The following is an 18354-nucleotide window of genomic DNA, read 5'->3' as shown; positions in this document are numbered from 1 at the left end:
ACCCAAGGCCTTCGTCTCTACAATGCCCAGTGTGCTCTCCACACCACCCAGATGTCATAAATGGGTTGGGCTTTCCCAAACTGACCGTGAGTTTATCACGTATACCCTGCAGTCATGGACGCAGGAACGCACCACGCTTATCAGCAAAGCTGACAGCACAAGACTGCATCTGCGTTTTTCTGGTGAGAAACCCTTGGTAAAAATTGCTGCCGGTGGTGATATAATCCTATTCTATACATTAATTGCCTTTGACTTTTTAAAAAAATTTATGGTGGCCTGTTGCACCACTTATACCTAAACCAGCAGCCAGACACGTCTTATTCCCCTCCTCCCCTGACACGGTGACTGAGGCCATCGGAAGTGAAAGGGGAGGCCTGGGATCAAAGAGGTGAGAGATCATGAGGAACACAAAGCCTTCACCAGAGACTCCAAACCCAAATGTGAAGGCTGGCGGGTGAAGCCAGCAGGAGACACTCGCGTGGGGGCGGAGGGCGGTGGAGAATGTGTGCTCCTTCTCAAAGGGCATCTGGTGCCCAGCATCAGCTGACGGCTGTCATGCCTCAAATCAAGCCCAAGGTTGTCCGATCTTGAGGTGTTTTTCCAAGAGAATCTGGAAATCTAGACTCTGATGCAAATTCTTCTGATTGGATTGTTAAATATTAATGGCCGATTCAAACATGGTTAAGCCTAGGTAGGGTCAAAAACAAACAAATCAATCCTGTGATTTTCTTTTGCAACCTCTTCTCTTTATATCTGCAAGTAAATAATTTTTAGAAGAAATGCACCAGGACATAAACATGTGGTTAGAAGCATTTTTATTACCAGCGGTGTCCTGTATCTTTTCCACACTTGTGAGAAAGACAGCTTTCTGGAGCCAGGGTGTAAACAGGGTGTAAACTTTTAGGCAAGATCTGCTTGAATACCCACTTTTCTACTTTTGAACAACAATTTTTGCCTTTCCCCATGTCTATCATCTGTTGGATGAGGCCCTCATGCAAAGGTTCCCCACGGCACCCCCAGACAGCAGGCTGGGACAGGGCTTACGTATAGACCCCTGCTCAGTAGCTAACACCACATCTTTCCTTCCCATCCAAGAAAGCATAGGGGGTTCTAAATAAGTGAGAATGCTGGGAGGGGCCTTCCACTGGCCTTAATTAATTTTTTAAAAAGTAAATTCATCACAGACAGTATTCTACCTATCATTGGTAATGGTTCACGTGTGACACAGCTCACAAATTTCAGGACAACATGGTTAAGAGATGTTTCAAAAAATAAAAATAAGTAGGATATATCGCTAAGCTTCTCAGTAGATCAGCACTCTCTATCTCTGGTATTCTCAGCCAAGGCATGGTTGATTGGGTTGATGCCCCCAGCACATTCACCGTTACGGTATCTGTTACAAGGGCCTTGGAAATGTCACCAGAGACACTTGGACTCTTGAGGAAAGATAAAAGAGATAAAAGACCATGTTCTCCAAAGCAATCAGACCATGTTCTCCAAAGCAATTTGAGTCTGCACCCAAACATTCTCACCTCCCTCACTGGCAACAGGGAGTCCGCACTTGAACTACTATTTGGATAATGTGAAGTCAAGTCTTGCCCACCAGCATAAACCAAGAAATAAAGCACTTCCATGCTGTTCGTTCATGTTCTTTGCTCCATGAATTGATGGAGAAGCTGAACACTAGAGCTTTCCCTGTTACCTGTTAATTTAGAATGATCTGTTTCCTTTCCACTGCATTAGAAAATGAAAATTCAAGAGGTGAAAATAGAAACCAGATTCAAGAAAGAGGAGCGAGACAAAGAGGTGCCTGGCAATCTGATACAGTACGCCTCTTGGGGGAAAGGTGTCTGGATCTCAAAGGCGGACTATCACAAAATGAGAGCAGAAGCAAGTCTATTTTTTTCCTAGGTCGCCACAGGGAACCAATCTAACCTATTTACAAGTGGTCTCAGGAGAACTCTCTTTAAATAGATATCTTGTCACCATCCTTTTCGTCATCTTCCATGATCACTTTGGGTGTCTCGTCCCGGAGCAGTGTCACACCTGCAAAACAAAGCAACGATCTGCAATGAAGTGCCTCTAATGAAAATATTAGACAACCTTACAGTGTAGACATGGCACACAGGAGCATGGCAACCCAGACACCTCTTAGCATCTGCACAGCTAAGTGTTAAAGGTGCCACCAGAGTCAGGACGCTGGGTGCCTTATTTGGCCTGCCCAGAGGAGCTGTGACTCAATGAGGCACCACACTGGTGACCAGGAGACACTCGACCTGGGAGTCAGAGGCAATGTTGACCCCCTGGTCTATGGTCTGCATTTAAGTTAGCAGCACAGGAAGACAAAAAGCAAGCAGGTTTTGGAATCCACTTGCTTTGGACCTCTCATTCTGCCACTCGCTCAGTCTGTGTTGGGCCAGTTAACACTTCCACATCTGAATTTTCTTGGATATAAAAGGCGTGCACTGATACTTATGTAAAGGGTTATTGTGCCAGTTGAACAAGAAACACAGGCTCACACCTGTGAGCCCCGTGTCCGCTTCTCCTTTCACACGTGCTAATTCGGTTCCCCTTTGAAAAGAATGGGTCAGCAGCATGAAGTCAAAGTTAAACACATTTTTCTAACATCTGGGGAAAAGACTGAGCTGAGGCTCTGAACATGCCATTTCTAAATGTCAGGACTGGTGGATGATAAAGTTTACGTGGTTCAGAGCAAAAGGAGAAATTCAAGAAAGTGTAGTGAGTGTTCATTAAGTTCTGTGGCTACAATTTTAAAAAGTTGCTCTTTATTTTTATTTGATTTTCTTCTTTGGGAGGATGAAAATATCCTTTCTTTTTGGGAATTTTAGGAGCATCAGATGGTTGGTGTTCTAGCAGCCTTACTAGGCAAAATTCAAAACTATCCCTATGTTGGGTTCCAATATATTTTGTGTTTTAAAAGTTTACTGGCCGTTGAAATTCAGAAGCCTGGGCACAATTTTCTGGACTGATCAGCCCAGTTAAGACCATCCAAGGAGGGCTGGGTGGTTCTGCTCATCCTGTAAATTGTGAAGTAGGGTCATTTGAATAAAAAGACAAAGGAAGCTGTGATTCAAGGCGAGTCCTCCATGATTTCTGTCATCCACTCCAGCCAACCACCACGGCCTTGCATCTTCCCCACCTTCTCATAATTAGAGACCTTTCAGTTCATTAAGCATTTCATAAAGATCTAAACATGAGGGTAGAAAGCTGTGCACCACAAGAGGCCTTTCTACAACACTGGACTCCATTCAACAGCGGCAAATTAATGAAAACTATGTGTTGATCTTAATGACTATTCATTTGATTCAGTTCCTAGTTTGTTCATATGGGTTCTTTACCAATTAGCTGATATTTATTGGAGGAGAAAAACAATTTCTAGAGTCTGGTTGAAACTGAGGATTTTGCATAAATCACTTATGAAACACAGTGGGTGATATTTTCTCTTCTACCAGCTGCAAGGAGGTTTAGATTTTTATTTGGAATTAAGGCTATCATGGTAGAAGAACAGAGAGTTAACTATGCTAAGCCCCCAAACTTTCTGTCCTGATTTCCTTGATATCTTTTCACATTAAGCCACATTTGAGTTGATTCAAAGTGGGCAAGAGTGTTTAAATTCCCAGATCCAAGTTAAATTTCTGATTACTTGGGGTATCCTTGAAACCTAGTCAGATGAGCATCTGGGCCAAAAAAAAAAAAAAAGTCCTGGGATTTCAGGGAAGGGAGGAGCCTGTTTAGCCATCAAGGTCAGCCCTTTCCAAAGTAGGCTAGGCTTTCCACAGGGACACGGGAGGTAATTTCAAGTGGAAAGTGAACTAGCATTTGTATTAGTATAGTTAAGCATTATTTTTAGTGTCTTATAATGAAAAATACATATGGTAGCTCATGAAAATCTTGATTTCATGGCTGTCACTGCTTAGGGTGAGGCTGAAATCAGTAGCTTCTGTGTCATTAATACATTTTTATTCTTGATGCTTCAGATCTTCGACTTTGTTCCTTTGAAGATGAATGAGGTTTGATAAACACGGGTCTGTGGTTTAACCTAGTCCCGATCCTCTGTTCTCCTGTGGGAAGCAGAGGTGTGTCATTGAAGGAATGTACTCCAGAGCCCGGAACCTTTGCCTTCTTTGGTGGTCATTTAAATTTGAGCAAGTCACTTAACCTGTCTGAGCCTTGGTGTATTCATCTGAGAAACTGGAAAAAAAATAAATCCTATCTCCTTCAAGGGGTGACGCTGCCAGGTAAATGTAGACCAACATTCTTTGATGCTTCAGGCACACTTTTACATGAACCTCCATTAAAGCACTTTCACGTTGTAGGAATCACTGGAAAATACATCTATCCCCTCCCCCCCCACCGAAACTTGAGGGTCTTAAAGGATATTCTAGCATCTAGTACAGGGCTTGGGGTACAGTAGGAATTTAGAAAATGTCAGTTCCTACCCTCCTACTCTCTGTGGAGGAGAGTTTACGGAACTTGGCTGCTTGTTAGAACCTGGTATGTTTTTTAAGGCCAAAGCTGTCAGTCCCAGGTCTCTAAGGGTCAACCAATTAGCCTTGTAACAAGCTATTTTAGGCCATGATCCCATTCAGAGCTGGTTACCTGCATGACAGATGTATGGGAGCTGGGGCTAAGATACCTCCTGTCCTGGCAAGCCACACCAGAGAGAACACTCTATTCCCAGCAGGACAGAAGAGGTGTCACTTTCAAAGGATGCAACAGTCCCATTTCTCCAAGTACATTATTGAGCTTCGATCTCCAAATATTCATAGCTCATGGGCCAATTTTCCAAGAGGCTTCTCTTCAATGCTTCCGGCCTCATGATTTTTTCTCTGGTTCCCATTGCCACAGACCTTCACTAAAGACTTCTTTTTCTTTTAAGCAGGTCTTGGCTACTCAGATCTTACTAATCACAACCCAGTGCACCCTGCCATGTAGTCACCAAGACGGGTGGCCCTGGCAAATGTGGGCCAAGTTGGGAGCAAACCTGGGGTTGGCCAGAAAACCGGAGATGATTCCTCACTGAGGAGTTGCCTGGCAGTTGGAACCTGTCAGATAAGCTCATTAACCTAGGGGAATGAAGGTAGTTAGCAAGAGATTTAGAAGAGAGAGATAATCCTTGTCCAGTCTTCACTTGCCAAGGGCTAATGAGAGGAGATGTCTCCAGAGTGCATTTGTCTGTGAGTTCCTCTCAACACCCTTATTAGAACGAATATGAGTCTCTCTGAACATCTGCCAAAGGCTCTATCCTTATCAGCTTAACTAGCATTCCGACTACTGCCAAATCTTTAGATACTAAAAGGCTCTTCAAAAATAAAGTGCTTCAGCTAATATGCTAATAAAAGCTAGAATCATAGAACACCATCTATAATTGCAAATGCAACACAGAGATTTGCTGATTCAAGGAATTCCATAATATGTATAGAGTCCATGGATATACAGCCTCCCTCTCCAGCTCTGTGTATTTTGCCCTGTTTGAGAAACATTTTTTTTTATTCAACTAGGAACCTGCTCTCCTAAGATGTGGATATTGGGATGTGGGCAGCATCCATTGCCAGAGAAACAGGGCTCAACATTTTAGGAAGTCCCTTGAATCAGTAGGTTTATATGGAAAGGTAAAACACTGAGGCTAGGAAAATTCTCACCTTTAGAAATGGTTTGAGTAATCTCAAAGAATATCAGGTTGAAGGGAATGGAGAGGAACTGACATTTATTGAGGACTTTCAAAACACCAGGATCTGTGCTAGGTGCTTTATGTGCTTTATTTAATTATGTTAACAATCCTGGGAGACAGATTTTATGGTCCTGCTTTCAGAGATGGATGGAATGAAGGAGGCTCTTTTGTTTGTGCTAGTTGCCCAGGGTCACAAAGCTAGAATGATCAGAACCAGATATCAAACTTAGACCTTTCTGACTGCAAAGCCCATGTTCAGTGCTGTGTGCTAAGGTGACTCTCTGCCCATAAATATTTTTGTTCCTCTACCAAGTCTTTCCCTAAGAGAACTTCAATAAAAAACAAATATAAGAATGGGTAAAAAATAAAGTCTCCTAATGGAGAACTTGGAATTGCAGAATTGTGCTTTCCAAATAGAATATCAAATCAACAGATACTTACTGAGTATTGCTATATAAAAGGGACTGGACTAGATATCAAGGTCAATACCAGCACAGTTCTCATGAATTCATCAACTGTAAGTCAATGTTAAGAACAGCTACAATAATGGCAGCAAGATCCATAAAGACCATACTGAAAGAGATGACAAAGTCTTGGTATTTGCATGCCCGTGTCTACTACAGAGTTAGTTCAGAATAGAAAAGATTCATTTTGGACTTGGAGGAGTCTGTTAGCAGAGACTCTGAGCTAGCTGAGTCTTCAAAGGTGACTAGAACCAGGACAGAGGCAGAAGTGCAGGAAATGTATGATGGGTTGGAGGATCAGTGCAGGTAGGAATGCATGCAGCTTATGAGAAGCATGTTTGAGGCAGTTCAGATCCTGCCAGTTGGTCTTCAGTCCATTTCTCCAGAGAAGTGCCTCCTCAGGCTCCATGCCTCCTTGCCTGGCTCTGCTCCACAGAAATCAGTAACCTTGTCTGTACTCCTGACTGCCTATTCATGATGTCTTCTTTTGAGCCTTCTTTCAATTTTTTTCTTTATTAAATAAAATAATGGGGAAACATAGTTCTATAACAACAAAATCCCATCTCCCAAAGTGTCCCTTCTGGATTGCCGTAGTGCCAAAACAGTGAAAAACTGCCCACAGGTGAGACAGACCTGTCTTAGAGCCCCAGCTCTGCCACATCATTGTGTTTGATCCTGAACATAATTTGGTCCATTTATCTGTCCACCTAATCATCCCATCATCAATCCAACCAATCAGCCAAGCAGCTATCCATCCATCAATGCCATCCACAGAAGACTTTAAGTTACTGAAATTCTCTTTCAGTTTCTTTACCTATAAAGGGAGTTAACAGCTACCTTTCTTGTGTTATTCAGCTGATTTTAAAAAATCCATGAGACATACCAAACTCCCTACCTAATATTTAGTAGGGTCTCAATAAACAATAGTACATTTTCTTCTCTGCCACCACCCTCCAAATATCTCTAACACACACACACACACACACAGAGAGACACACACTTAGTCTTATAATCTAATCATGAGTATATATGTCTTATTCCCTAACCTCCACATAAAATTCTCAGGGACAAGGCTATATTTCACTATTTTGGCTACTGCATAGTCTGGGCTGTGCACAGAGTTCAGCAAGATTTTTGAGTTTGATTTGACACATATTAAGATAGCTCTCATGAAGATGATACTTTCAGGATTAAAAAAAAAGAAATCTTGCCATTTGCAATGACGTGGATGGAACTAGAGGGTATTATGCTAAGTGAAATAAGTCAATCAGAGAATGACAATTATCATATGATCACACTCATATGTGGAATTTAAGAAACAAAACAGAGCATCATAGAGGAAGAGAAGGAAAAATAAAACAAGACAAAATCAGAGAGGGAGATAAACCATAAGAGACTCTTAATCATAGAAAGCAAACTGAGGGTTGCTGGAGGGGAGGGGGGTGGGGTAACTGGGTGAGGGACACTAAGGAAGGCACATGAGGTAATGAGCACTGGGTGTTATGTAAGACTGATGAATCATTGAACTCTACCTCTGAAACTAATAATACATTGTATGTTAATTAATTGAATTTAAATAAAAAAATAAAATAAATTAACATTTTTATTATGGGAGTTTTCATATTTTCATATATATATATAGAAAACCATATAATTAATACTTATTAACATCTTGTCATTTGTTTTATCTAATTGTCTTTATTTTTGAGTATTGTAAAGCAAATTCCCTGTAACGCTTCTGTATGTATCTCTAACACTAAAAGCTTTTTAAAACCATAACTAAAATGCCATTATCATACCTGACAAAATTAACAATAAATACTATTTCATCTAAGAAAAAAGATGATACTTTCAGGGATTGTTTCTATAATTTGTTACTAAAGATAGCTCTCGCTATTTCTGTATCTCTCTTTCTCTCCTTCTCTCTCTCTCTCTCTCTCTCTCGTTGAAGATTTGGTCAATACAGCCAGCCAGATGTCTTGGGAGAATCAGCCATCAGTCGTAGGATGCATGATCCATGGAAGGCTGGGGAGGAGGATATGTCAACTCTTTTCAAGGACCCACTGACATTTCTATTTCATTGGCTCAGTGGATCTGACCAGTTCTGCTGAAGCACGAGGAATGCCCTGAACCTCCCCCAGCTCCCAGTCAGCCCTGGGGGAGCTGCCAGGGAAGGTAAGCCTGAAAGGCAGCAGTAAATGCTGCTCCCCCCACAGAGCGCTTCTGTGTGACACAGCTTGCTGGGCCAAGACAGAGGCCATGCCCGTGGCACCTCCAGATGGTAAGGTTCTTGACCTGGTCCCATCACCCCCTGCAAATGCCTTGCACCAGCCTTTTTACCTGCTGCAAAGGGGGACACGTGCAGGGCAGGTGTGTCTTTTCTCCTTGGTTTTTTCTGTTCCAGGTCAGTGTTATGAAGAGCTGGACTCATTTTGCCCTTTGGGTGTCTCTCTTGAATGTCGTATCTTTTAAGTAATTGTTCTGAAAGGACACCTGCGTGGTTAGGGAAACAGAGGGAGAAACAGGGTCATATACATATATCCTGATACATAAGGACAATGCATGCGTATTTGCACATATCCCTAGTGATGGTAGTCAGTATAGCTTTTCAAACTTATTTTAATAAAAGCTTTTTTTGTATTAGGAATTAGTATCTGTTGAGGTGACACAAAGGGTTTTGCATGCCTGATTTTATTTTAGCCTCACAAAACCCTGAGGAACTTAATATTACTGTCACTATCACCTATCTGAGGAAGGCGAGGCACAGAAAACATGGCCACAGTAACACAGCTCGTAGGGGTCCGAGCCAGGAAGTGAGCCCAGGTCTGTCCACCTGCGGGGTCCATCCTCCTTAGAGCAGTGGATCATTTGCTGCTCTGCAAGCCACATGCTCTGCTCTTCAGGGACTTACCTGCCTTCTCACCTCTCCCACACGTGACATTTCCTCCATCAATTACAAACTCTCTGACAGCAGCCTCCTCTACACAACTTTCCACAATTCCCTGCCCAGGCTGAGCTCTCGGGGTCCTTATGAAAGGACCTCATTATGGCCTTACCACTTACTGCATATTTCAGCCATTTATGCGCTTCCATTATTTCCTATAAAACTGACAGTTCCTTCTCAGGAAGCTCTGTGTTCTATTTGTTTTGTCTCCCTCCAAGTGGGTTGTGAGTGGCGAGGACACTAGATCAATGGCCCGGAGGGAAGGAGAAAAGGAAGTAAGAACAAACAAAACTTTGGGAAGCAAGAGAGTCACACATCACACATGAGGTTGTTATGGAGACACGGTAGCTGTTCCCCAAACCATTTTGCTTTTCTCCTGGGCACACACACAGCTGGGCGGCATCTCTCTGCCTCCCTTGCAGTCAGGTGAGGTTTGTGACTGAAGGAAGTGATGTGGGCCACTTTCGGGTCTTCCAGTCTTCCAGTCTATTCTGCCCCACCCCCACCACCCCTCGTTACCCCTCATCCACATGCCTGCTGGATGCTAATGCTCATGGTGACTTTGAAAGCCACGTACTGGTGATGTCCGAACCTCCATCAGCCGGAGTCCCTGAATTACCGTTTGGAGCAGAACCTGCCTCCCCAACTCGCACTACTGATGAGTGAAAAAAACCTTGCGTTGTGCCACTAACATTTTGGAATTCATTTGATATAGCAGCTGGTCATACTGTAATGAAGACAGGTGCAGGGAGAGTACGAGTGACTTAAAAACACCCAAATATGTGAGGAAAAAGTTGTAAGACCAATGTGATCTAGTGGTAGTGGCCCCCCTTCACAGACGTGCAAACTGACCTCATTGTCCATTACCTGGTATAAAAGGTGGGATGTGCAATGCTGGTGTATCTTTTCTCCTTGGCTTTTTTTGGTCTGACTCAACATTCAGGGCAACCTGTGCATTTTTTCCCTTTCTTGGCTTCTTTTTGAGATCACAGTCTTTAATGAACTGGTCTGAAAGGTCATCTGATGTTGATAGGATGCAAAGAAAAAAAAAGAATATAACATGAGTAAGGGTCACTCACAAACTGGTTGGTTTCCAAGTACTTGCAGAAGCCATTTGGTCTGAAAAAGAAAAGGATTTATATATTTTGGCCTAGCGTACAGAAGATTTTCGTAGCCTTGCACAAATACATAGAATAAAACAGAAAACTGGGATAGTCTATAAAACTCCAAATGAAGAGAGCTCCAATGGCCAGATAATCAAAGCAAAGAAGAACTTTAAAATATAGTTAGGCAAGCCACAGAGTAGGTTTGAGTTGAATTTCTGATAGAATAGGTTTTCTTTGCTAAATGCTCTTTCTTAATTTTTGCTCAAGGCTTGCTCTCTTGAAGACTCCAGCCTTGTAATAAGGTTCTCCACAAATTCCTCACCTGCCTTCATTTCTGTGGCCAGCCAGATCGCGCTGACCATTCACACTTGCCTTCAGCATTGGCCTCTTCATCCACTTCCCCACTGGCAATCCAATTCTCCCATTTGCCCAGCCTCACTCAGGTCCTCTTGTCTTCTTACTCAGCTCTTTACCTTCCTCAGTCTCCCGAGCTCATGAAGCTTGGATTCTACATCGTGTCCATCAGATGTCAGTGTGTGTGATGAGTCCAATGTGATCACTCCTTTCCCATGAAAGTATGTTCTCTGCTCCATCTGACTCCTCAAGGCTTTGGCTGATGGTGTGCTTCTTTGAGCGTCTCTGTCATTGTTCTAGACAATGACACTTGTTTGTTCTATCAGGGTTTATCTCCTGCTCTTGACACAGCCTTCTTAGAGATTAAGGATTATATCCTTTTGATAATTTTATTCTTAATTGCCTCTCCCTCCCATAAATGCATTTTGAATGGATAAGTGGAGTGGACTGATCCGAGTTCAGTTGCTGACTCTGTCACTTGTTAGTTCTGAGAACTTGGGCCTTAATTTCTAGGAACTTTAATATTGTCTCAACTTTTAAAGTGGGGATAATTTTAAATCAGTGTGTGTGTGTGTGTGTGTGTGTGTGTGACAGAGACAGAGAGAGAGGACTACATTTGCTAATGTTGGTAAAGAAGTTGTTACATTTGATATATTTTAGATCTTCAAAAGAATGTTCATTCTGGTCATTGCTCAACCCCTAACCTTCCACAAAGCCCAAAGGAAAGCCCACCTTCCTGCCTTGTCTCCATAAGTCTTTCCCAGTCCTGGGTGTCCTTTCTCATTTTCTGGATATCCACAGGATTTTTGCTCATGTAACACATTTTCTGCATATGTCTTCTTTGCCTCCTTTGATGACAGGTATCTTGTGTTTTTATCCCCTTACAGCAATTAATAAATATTTGTTGAATGTATGCTTGAATGAATGAACTCAAGCATGTTATGTATAAGGAGAGAGTCTATTAGGGTTCAAAGAAGCCACAGATAATGAAGCTGTCTGTCTTCTCTGGAAACTCTCTATGGCCTGTGTTTTATACATCTACAACTGTGAATGGATTTGGGGAAATTCAGAGATTAATTGGAAATGTTCGGCCCCTTCTTCTTTTCCTTCCTCCCTTCTTTCTTTTTTCCTCTGTTCCTTTTTTTTTTTTAAAGATTTATTTACTTATTTTTAAAGATTTTATTTATTTATTTGACAGAGAGGGAGAGCACAAGCAGGGGGAACAGCAGGAGAGGGAGAGGGAGAAGCAGGCTCCCCGAAGAGCAGGGAGCCCAACTCAAGGCTGGATCCCAGGACCCTGGGATCCCCGAAGGCAGATGCTTAACGGACTAAGCAACCCAGGTGCCCCCTCTCTGTTTCTTTTTTATGTAAATATTCAGGTCAGTGTCTTTAAAACGTGGAGGATTAAATGTGTCAAACTTGTTCCCTTCAGTTTCGTGGGTCTAGACATAACCTGTGTCATTCATAATGTATTTATTCGACAAACACTGATGAAGCTCCTCCTCTATGCCAGGCCTTGGGCAAGATTCTAGGACTAAAAAGACAAATAAGAAATAGTCCTTCCTTTCAAGTTGCTACGGTCTATTGGACTTTATGTCTGGATGGTCTTTTGTTTTAGAAAACACAATATACATGAGAAAACTACCATTAGAAATAGCTAGTAACCACACATTATTATGCCTGCATCATCCAAAGATCACAGTACATAACCAAAAATCAAATAGCATCATTCCCTTCAGCCATATTTAATAGTAATAAATATTTCCTTTCACCTACAGGATTTGAATAATTCCATCCAATCATTTCAATTTAATAAACATTTATTGAGATCATACTGCATGTAAGGCACTGAACCATATGCTTTTAAGTTTACATATACAAAAAAACAGAGGTGAGAGGGAACTTTATTGAGTACTTTTATATACCAGATGATTTCACATCCTTCTAGTGTGTGGGAATGACCAACACCTTCTCTGATTCATCAATGCCTGTGTTTTACCAGTTGTTAAATATTCATAACATATCCTAAACACACGATCTCATTCAGTTCTCACACTAAGCCCACAAGGAAGGTGTACAATTATCCCCAATTTGCCGATGAGGAAACTGAGATTTAGAAGGCCAGATGAAAGGCTAAAGGTCACATTCCTGGCAGATTATGGCATCAGGAGTAAGTTCAGGCTCTTGGGACCATGTTTCTTTTTTTCTTCTTTTTTTATTTAAAAAAATTCTTTATTTAAATTCAATTTCATATTATTCGTTTCAGGGGTAGAATTTAGTGATTCATCAGTTGCATACAACACCCAGTGCTCATTCCATCAAGGGCCCTCCTTAATGCCCATCACCCCATTATCCCATCCCTCCACCCCCTCCCCTATGTTTCTTAATGCCTAGCTGAAAATGCAATTTTAAAAATTTATTGCCACATAGCACAATTTCTCCCCATATCATACATACCATAGACATTTGTTGAATGAATAAATATTGCTCAGAATGAGTGCTGCCCAGCTGTGGGGGTCTTTGGAAGGACAGGCTGGATATAGACCAGTCATGGGTCACCATTCCAGCCCAGGATGCGACTCAGTGCACAGTACAGCAAGGCATTTGCTTCAGTTTTGACTTTTACTTCAATTGCACTTTTTCCCACTTTTGGAGAAATCCTGAACATAAACTATCTTGATGGCAAATGGGGAGGGGGGAGAGTCATAACCAGGCGAGACATAAACAAAGGCTATGAATATGCAAAAGGCCTATCCATCAAACGTCTGAGTGTCTCATTTTTAGAAATGGGTAGAGGCAGAAATGTTTCTGGTATTTTCATTACAAAGGTTATGCAAAAAGTCCGTTCTGGAAAGGAAACAGATTGACAATAAAGCAGAAAAAGGCTATTTAAAATTCTGTCTTGATAGGCAAAGAGAGATATTTGAAATATTTTATTGGCACTGCACATGGGGTGTAAGTGTGCTGGCAAATACTAGAAACAAGCTCTGTTGCCACATTTCACTTATTGCCTCAAAAATGCTCTGCCTGGGACTCGGTCAGACCCAAAAAAGAGGACAATGCCTTTTCTCTCTTTTTGTAACTCTAATGAACCTCTCTCCGTGCCTCCGCTAATATTTACACGGCAGACCCCACAGAGTCATGGCTATTTGCCTGTCCATCTGGTGTTGGCTGTCACCAGAAGGTACACACGATTGGGTTTCAGGGGGCCTCCCTTTGACTTGCAGAGAATGGCAGAGACCCCTCCTTTCTGACTTCCACTACTGACATTCACGCTGGGGCTTTTACCTAAGTGGTCACAACGAGGGTCTAGCTTGTCCAGTCTGTCTTCTGGGAGCTCCAATGGCTGCATTTGTTCAGTGGACATCATCGAAGGAGGTGTTTCTTGGGCAGCACTAGGGAAGCATAAGAAACAAGGCCATTAGTGTGTCCTTTGTTCATTTGTTCACTTATGAAATGAGTATATTTATTGATCACTTACTATTACATTCTCAATTTAATCCTATTTTTCAAATCTGCTTCTTTTATTACCTACTAGAAGCTCTAACTTAAGATTTAAGTCAAAATAAATGAAACACACACACAAACACACACACACACACACGGATTTATTGATAATTGCCGTGCATCAAATGTTCAATATTTATCTTCTTTCAGAAGCACTGTGGGAGTTTCAGAACGAATACTTGTCAATTCTGAATTAGAAATGAGTTAGCTGAGAATTACAGAAACTCTTGATTAAATCTTGTCTGTATTTTCTGTTGAGTTCTGCAAAATAGGATTATGCCTACTTTGCAGATGAAGAAACCAAGGATCAGAAAATACAATTAATTTATTTAGTCACACAATTATTAAATAGCCAAGATCCAAATTTTTAAACAGCCTGGATCTAAATCCAGTTCTGAAGACTTCCAGTAGACACCTAAGACTCTCAGACAGTGATTCTTTTGAACGCAAATTGAACCAAGCCTCTGGTTTTCTATCATTACATGCTATATTTTATATGCATGTACGTATTACATACATATAGCATGTATATATATGCATTACATACATATAGCATGAAGTATATAATATAAAATAACTATAAAGTAATGAGATTTGTAGGAAAAAAATCTAGCTCTTGAAATGGATCCTTATTATTTTCTCCCTAGAGATTTCCGACACTAGAGCAAGTCTGCTCCCTCTTCCCCCCATTTTTCCTAAACCACAAATCCATTGAACTTTCCAGTGCTATTAGCTGTAGCCATTGTCCAGGAGGAGTGGAAATCCAGAATGGACATGTGACAGGTCTGAATGAGAAATGCATTAGTTGAGACTTACAGAATCTGATTCTGTTTCTTCCTGATAATTTATTACTCATGTCCCATCATAGTAAGAATGTTTAGAGAGGAATAAGATTAAAATGACCCAAACCGATCCTCTTTTCTTGAGATTCCTGGTTCACTGGCATGCAGATGAACACAGGGACTAGTGGTGTTAACATTTCAGGTTCATAGAATGAGTTCAACTCAGTCGTCTTCTGAGGAATAAGCCAGTTTTTCTCCAGGAAGGCTGGAGGGCTTCTCCCCCCGCTCCTCCTCCCCCCCCCCCCCCCCCGCCCCGCCACGAGCTGAGATCACTGCATAGCAGATGGAGCTGTTCACGGATTACTTGACCCTGGCTTTTAGTGTCACTCTGAGCAGACTGATTGTACTGAGTGACTTTAGCAGAAATCAATTCTGACCATTGTTTTAGTGTTTGTATAGAGACTGCCAGCTCCCTGGGACCATATGATGCTCACTTGGGTGGCTAGCCCCCACCTGCTTGAGCAGAGAAGGGAGTTATGGACCATCAGTCGGGATGAGTGGGCTCAGTGCTGAGGCCCAGAGGTGAAGTGACAGCCTCAAATACGGCCTGTGCACCTACTTAACGAATCTTCCTCCTCTCTGGGCAGAAAATCGCGGGCTCTGTCCTTGACTCTATGCTGGAAATCACCCCATGGAGGACCTAGTCACGAAATATTCATTCTCCGGAAGGACAGCTGAGGCCCAAAGACATTGAGGTCACCTAGTATCAGTAGCACGCTCAGAGTCAGAGTGATCACTCGAACCCAGGCCTCCTGCCTTCTACTCTAGGTCCCCTCTGGCAATGGTCCCCCTCTCCCTTTCTCCACCCACAGTCAGCTCTTCTTTGTACTTGGATCACATGGCCACTCCTGTGTGCTCAATAGCGGGTTATTTAATTTGAATCTGAGTTTTCGAGTTCCAGGGGATCTAGGTAAAATCTCAGCTCTCTACTAAAAAAGCTGTATGACTTTGATGAAGTAGCTAAATCTTCGTGATGTAGTGAGGGTAAATGGAGCCCAAGTACGATATAATCATGTTTGCCCTTTCTTCTATAAGTGACAGCTGCTATGCTAGAATGAGCAAAGCCTAGCATCCTTGTGGTGTGCCCGTCGATAGGCACCCAGAGACATAGGTCCCTCTCTGTCCCCCATCCCATTCCTAGCCTCCCTTTTCCTATCTGTAAAATAGAGATAACAGCATCTACCTCACAGAGCTACTATATAAGGGTTAACTAGAACACCTCGCGGCTTTGCACATTGCGGGTACTCCATCCATGGCAGCCATTGCTCTGTAGCTGATGAAGACCAGTCACCTTCTCTTCTGAGAACAGGAACTGAGAGATCAGGGGACTGGGAAGGAACTCCACCAGACTGCAGAAGGACAGACAAGCCGGAGCAGGGGCTGCAGCTGAGGACGGGGTGGGAGGGGGAGCCAGCCTCCACCAGCACAGAGCTGCTCCTAGTTTAGGGCAGGAGTATCAGTTCCTCAGCTAAAAAACATTGGTCAGTTCAGTCTGAGGTCAGAAGTAGGTTGGGAATTTTGTCCTTTCTCTAAATACCGAGTAAGTTCCTTAGTTGGATGTTAGAATATGAAGTTTAACTCCAGGCCACTGACTGCAAGCATTTGGTGCAATATGGGGTAGAGCAAATGTTTGGTTACTTGTACCACTCTCTAGCTGGGTGAACTTGGGAAAGTGGTATGCCCTCCTGAAAACTTAGTTTCCACATCTGTAAAATGGGCTGATAGTGGCTCTTCTCCAGGATTGACAGTATTCACAATACAGCGTGTGTAGGGTTTCCAGCCCAGATCCCAGCACATGCTGACACTTTAAGAAGTGTAGGTTGCTTTGTTTGTTCTTCGCCATGCTCCCCTTGTGATTATGGCATGTATATCTTCACTGAACCATTGGAGCCATCTCCTGGCCCCATCCATGGCCTTCTCCAAAGCTAATAATGAGATTAGAGCGATCCAAGGTACAAACCAATGGCAGGGCCCCCCCTTTCCAAGTCTGGGGAACATGGTACTACTGATTCTTAGGAGCAAGCTGAAACGTGGCTTAGTCGTAATGAAATTCTAAAAAATTCTAAAGAATTTCCCGAAAGTAATCAGCTCTGGATTTACCTGATGGAATAAAAAGTTAGGTTATGTCTACAGCCCAGTGTGGTATCTGATTATGTACAATTCATATCCTTTGTCAAATCTCTTTTTAACTAGAGGATTTAATTCAGGTCAAAAAGTACTACGTTTTAAAATCAAGTTTGTTCATTAAAAGACTAAATTTGCAGTATTCCTCCTAGGAGTGACTCTTCCTTGAAGTAGGGCACGGAAAGGGTTTTTTGGTAAGTACACTCGCCCCAGCCTCCCACACTGTGAGAATATGCAGATACACCAATATTCCTCTCTGGAACTTAGCAATTTAATTTGCAAGAATTCTGACTCTCACAGAATTCAGGACTCTACCTCCCTTAGAAAAAATGTCTTGAAGGTGATACCTTTTCCTGCTCCCCACCTAGCCCCAGTTTAGCCTTGCTCCAGAAAGCACACCCTTGCACCCCCGCCCCCCGCGGCCCCCCTCCCCGCCCTTGCTCTACCAGCTGCAGCCCTCTTTGTCCCAGCAACCATAAGGAAGCTGTACCTTATTGGAAATTTGCTTTTCTTGCCAGGAAAGTTCTTGGAGTAAAAATTGGAAACACTTACCAATGAGTGCAGGCGCTGGGATGAGGCGAGAGATGGGGAGGGCAAGCCTCCTCCCTGAAGCTGGGCCGGCTCTTCTGCTGCAGCCGCTGCTTGCTGCCCGGCTCCAGTTCCTCTTATCTAGGGACCAGCTGCTGCTGTTGCCATGGGGATGCTCCGTTTCACAGGCGCCAGGGCAAGGGGGATGGAGAGGGAAAGAGGACTAATCTCGCTGTCTCTGCTCCCAACTGCAATAATTGTCCATTTCAAAAACACAATACAGAGTTGTGCTTTGAGTACCTAGTGTGCAAGGCTGGAGAGATCTAGACAAGCCAGCTAGAACCACCCTACGCAGTAGGGTTTTTTGTTTGTTTGTTTGTTTTTTGGCCCGACTTTGCAAATATGGAAGCTGAGGCACAGTCATATTAAGTGACTTGCCCAAAAGGTGACTCAGCTAAGATCTACTTGAGTGTAAATTCAAAGTACTTTCACTCACCATCCGGGCCCCTTAGAGTAGTATCAGGGTGAGAAGAATAATAGCAATCGCTGACATTTACAGAAGGCTTCCTGAAGGCTAGGCACTCTTCTTTACACATTTCATCTTCATAACAGCCTTGCCAGAGAAGTGGCTGTCCGCATCCCCATTTCACTGATGGGGCGCTGAGTTGATAAATCATCTGCACAAGACCTCTCTGCTAGTAAATGGTAAGGCTAGAGTTTGCATTGGGCAATGGGATGTAGAGTCCTTGCTCTTAACCTGTTTGCAGCACTGCTTGCCAAAGAGAGCATTTCA

The 18354-nt window shown here is 42.8% G+C and overlaps 1 protein-coding gene across 1 annotated transcript; it reads right to left on the bottom strand.

The window, feature by feature from the left end:
- Positions 1-798: 798 nt before the first annotated feature.
- PPP1R17 (protein phosphatase 1 regulatory subunit 17) lies at positions 799-17835 on the bottom strand. Its single transcript, XM_036098662.2, has 5 exons — positions 17586-17835; positions 13849-13955; positions 9968-10120; positions 8497-8649; positions 799-2046 (listed from the first exon to the last, which is right to left on the bottom strand). The coding sequence occupies exons 2-5, from the start codon at positions 13928-13930 to the stop codon at positions 1967-1969; spliced, it is 468 nt and encodes a 155-aa protein (XP_035954555.1). The 5' UTR covers positions 13931-13955; positions 17586-17835; the 3' UTR covers positions 799-1966.
- Positions 17836-18354: the final 519 nt, after the last annotated feature.

Source organism: Halichoerus grypus, chromosome 12 (assembly GCF_964656455.1).
Source record: "Halichoerus grypus chromosome 12, mHalGry1.hap1.1, whole genome shotgun sequence".
In the NCBI taxonomy this organism is placed as follows: domain Eukaryota; kingdom Metazoa; phylum Chordata; class Mammalia; order Carnivora; family Phocidae; genus Halichoerus; species Halichoerus grypus.
Note: the sequence above shows the minus strand (reverse complement) of the source record. Positions and strands in the feature narration are given on the sequence as shown.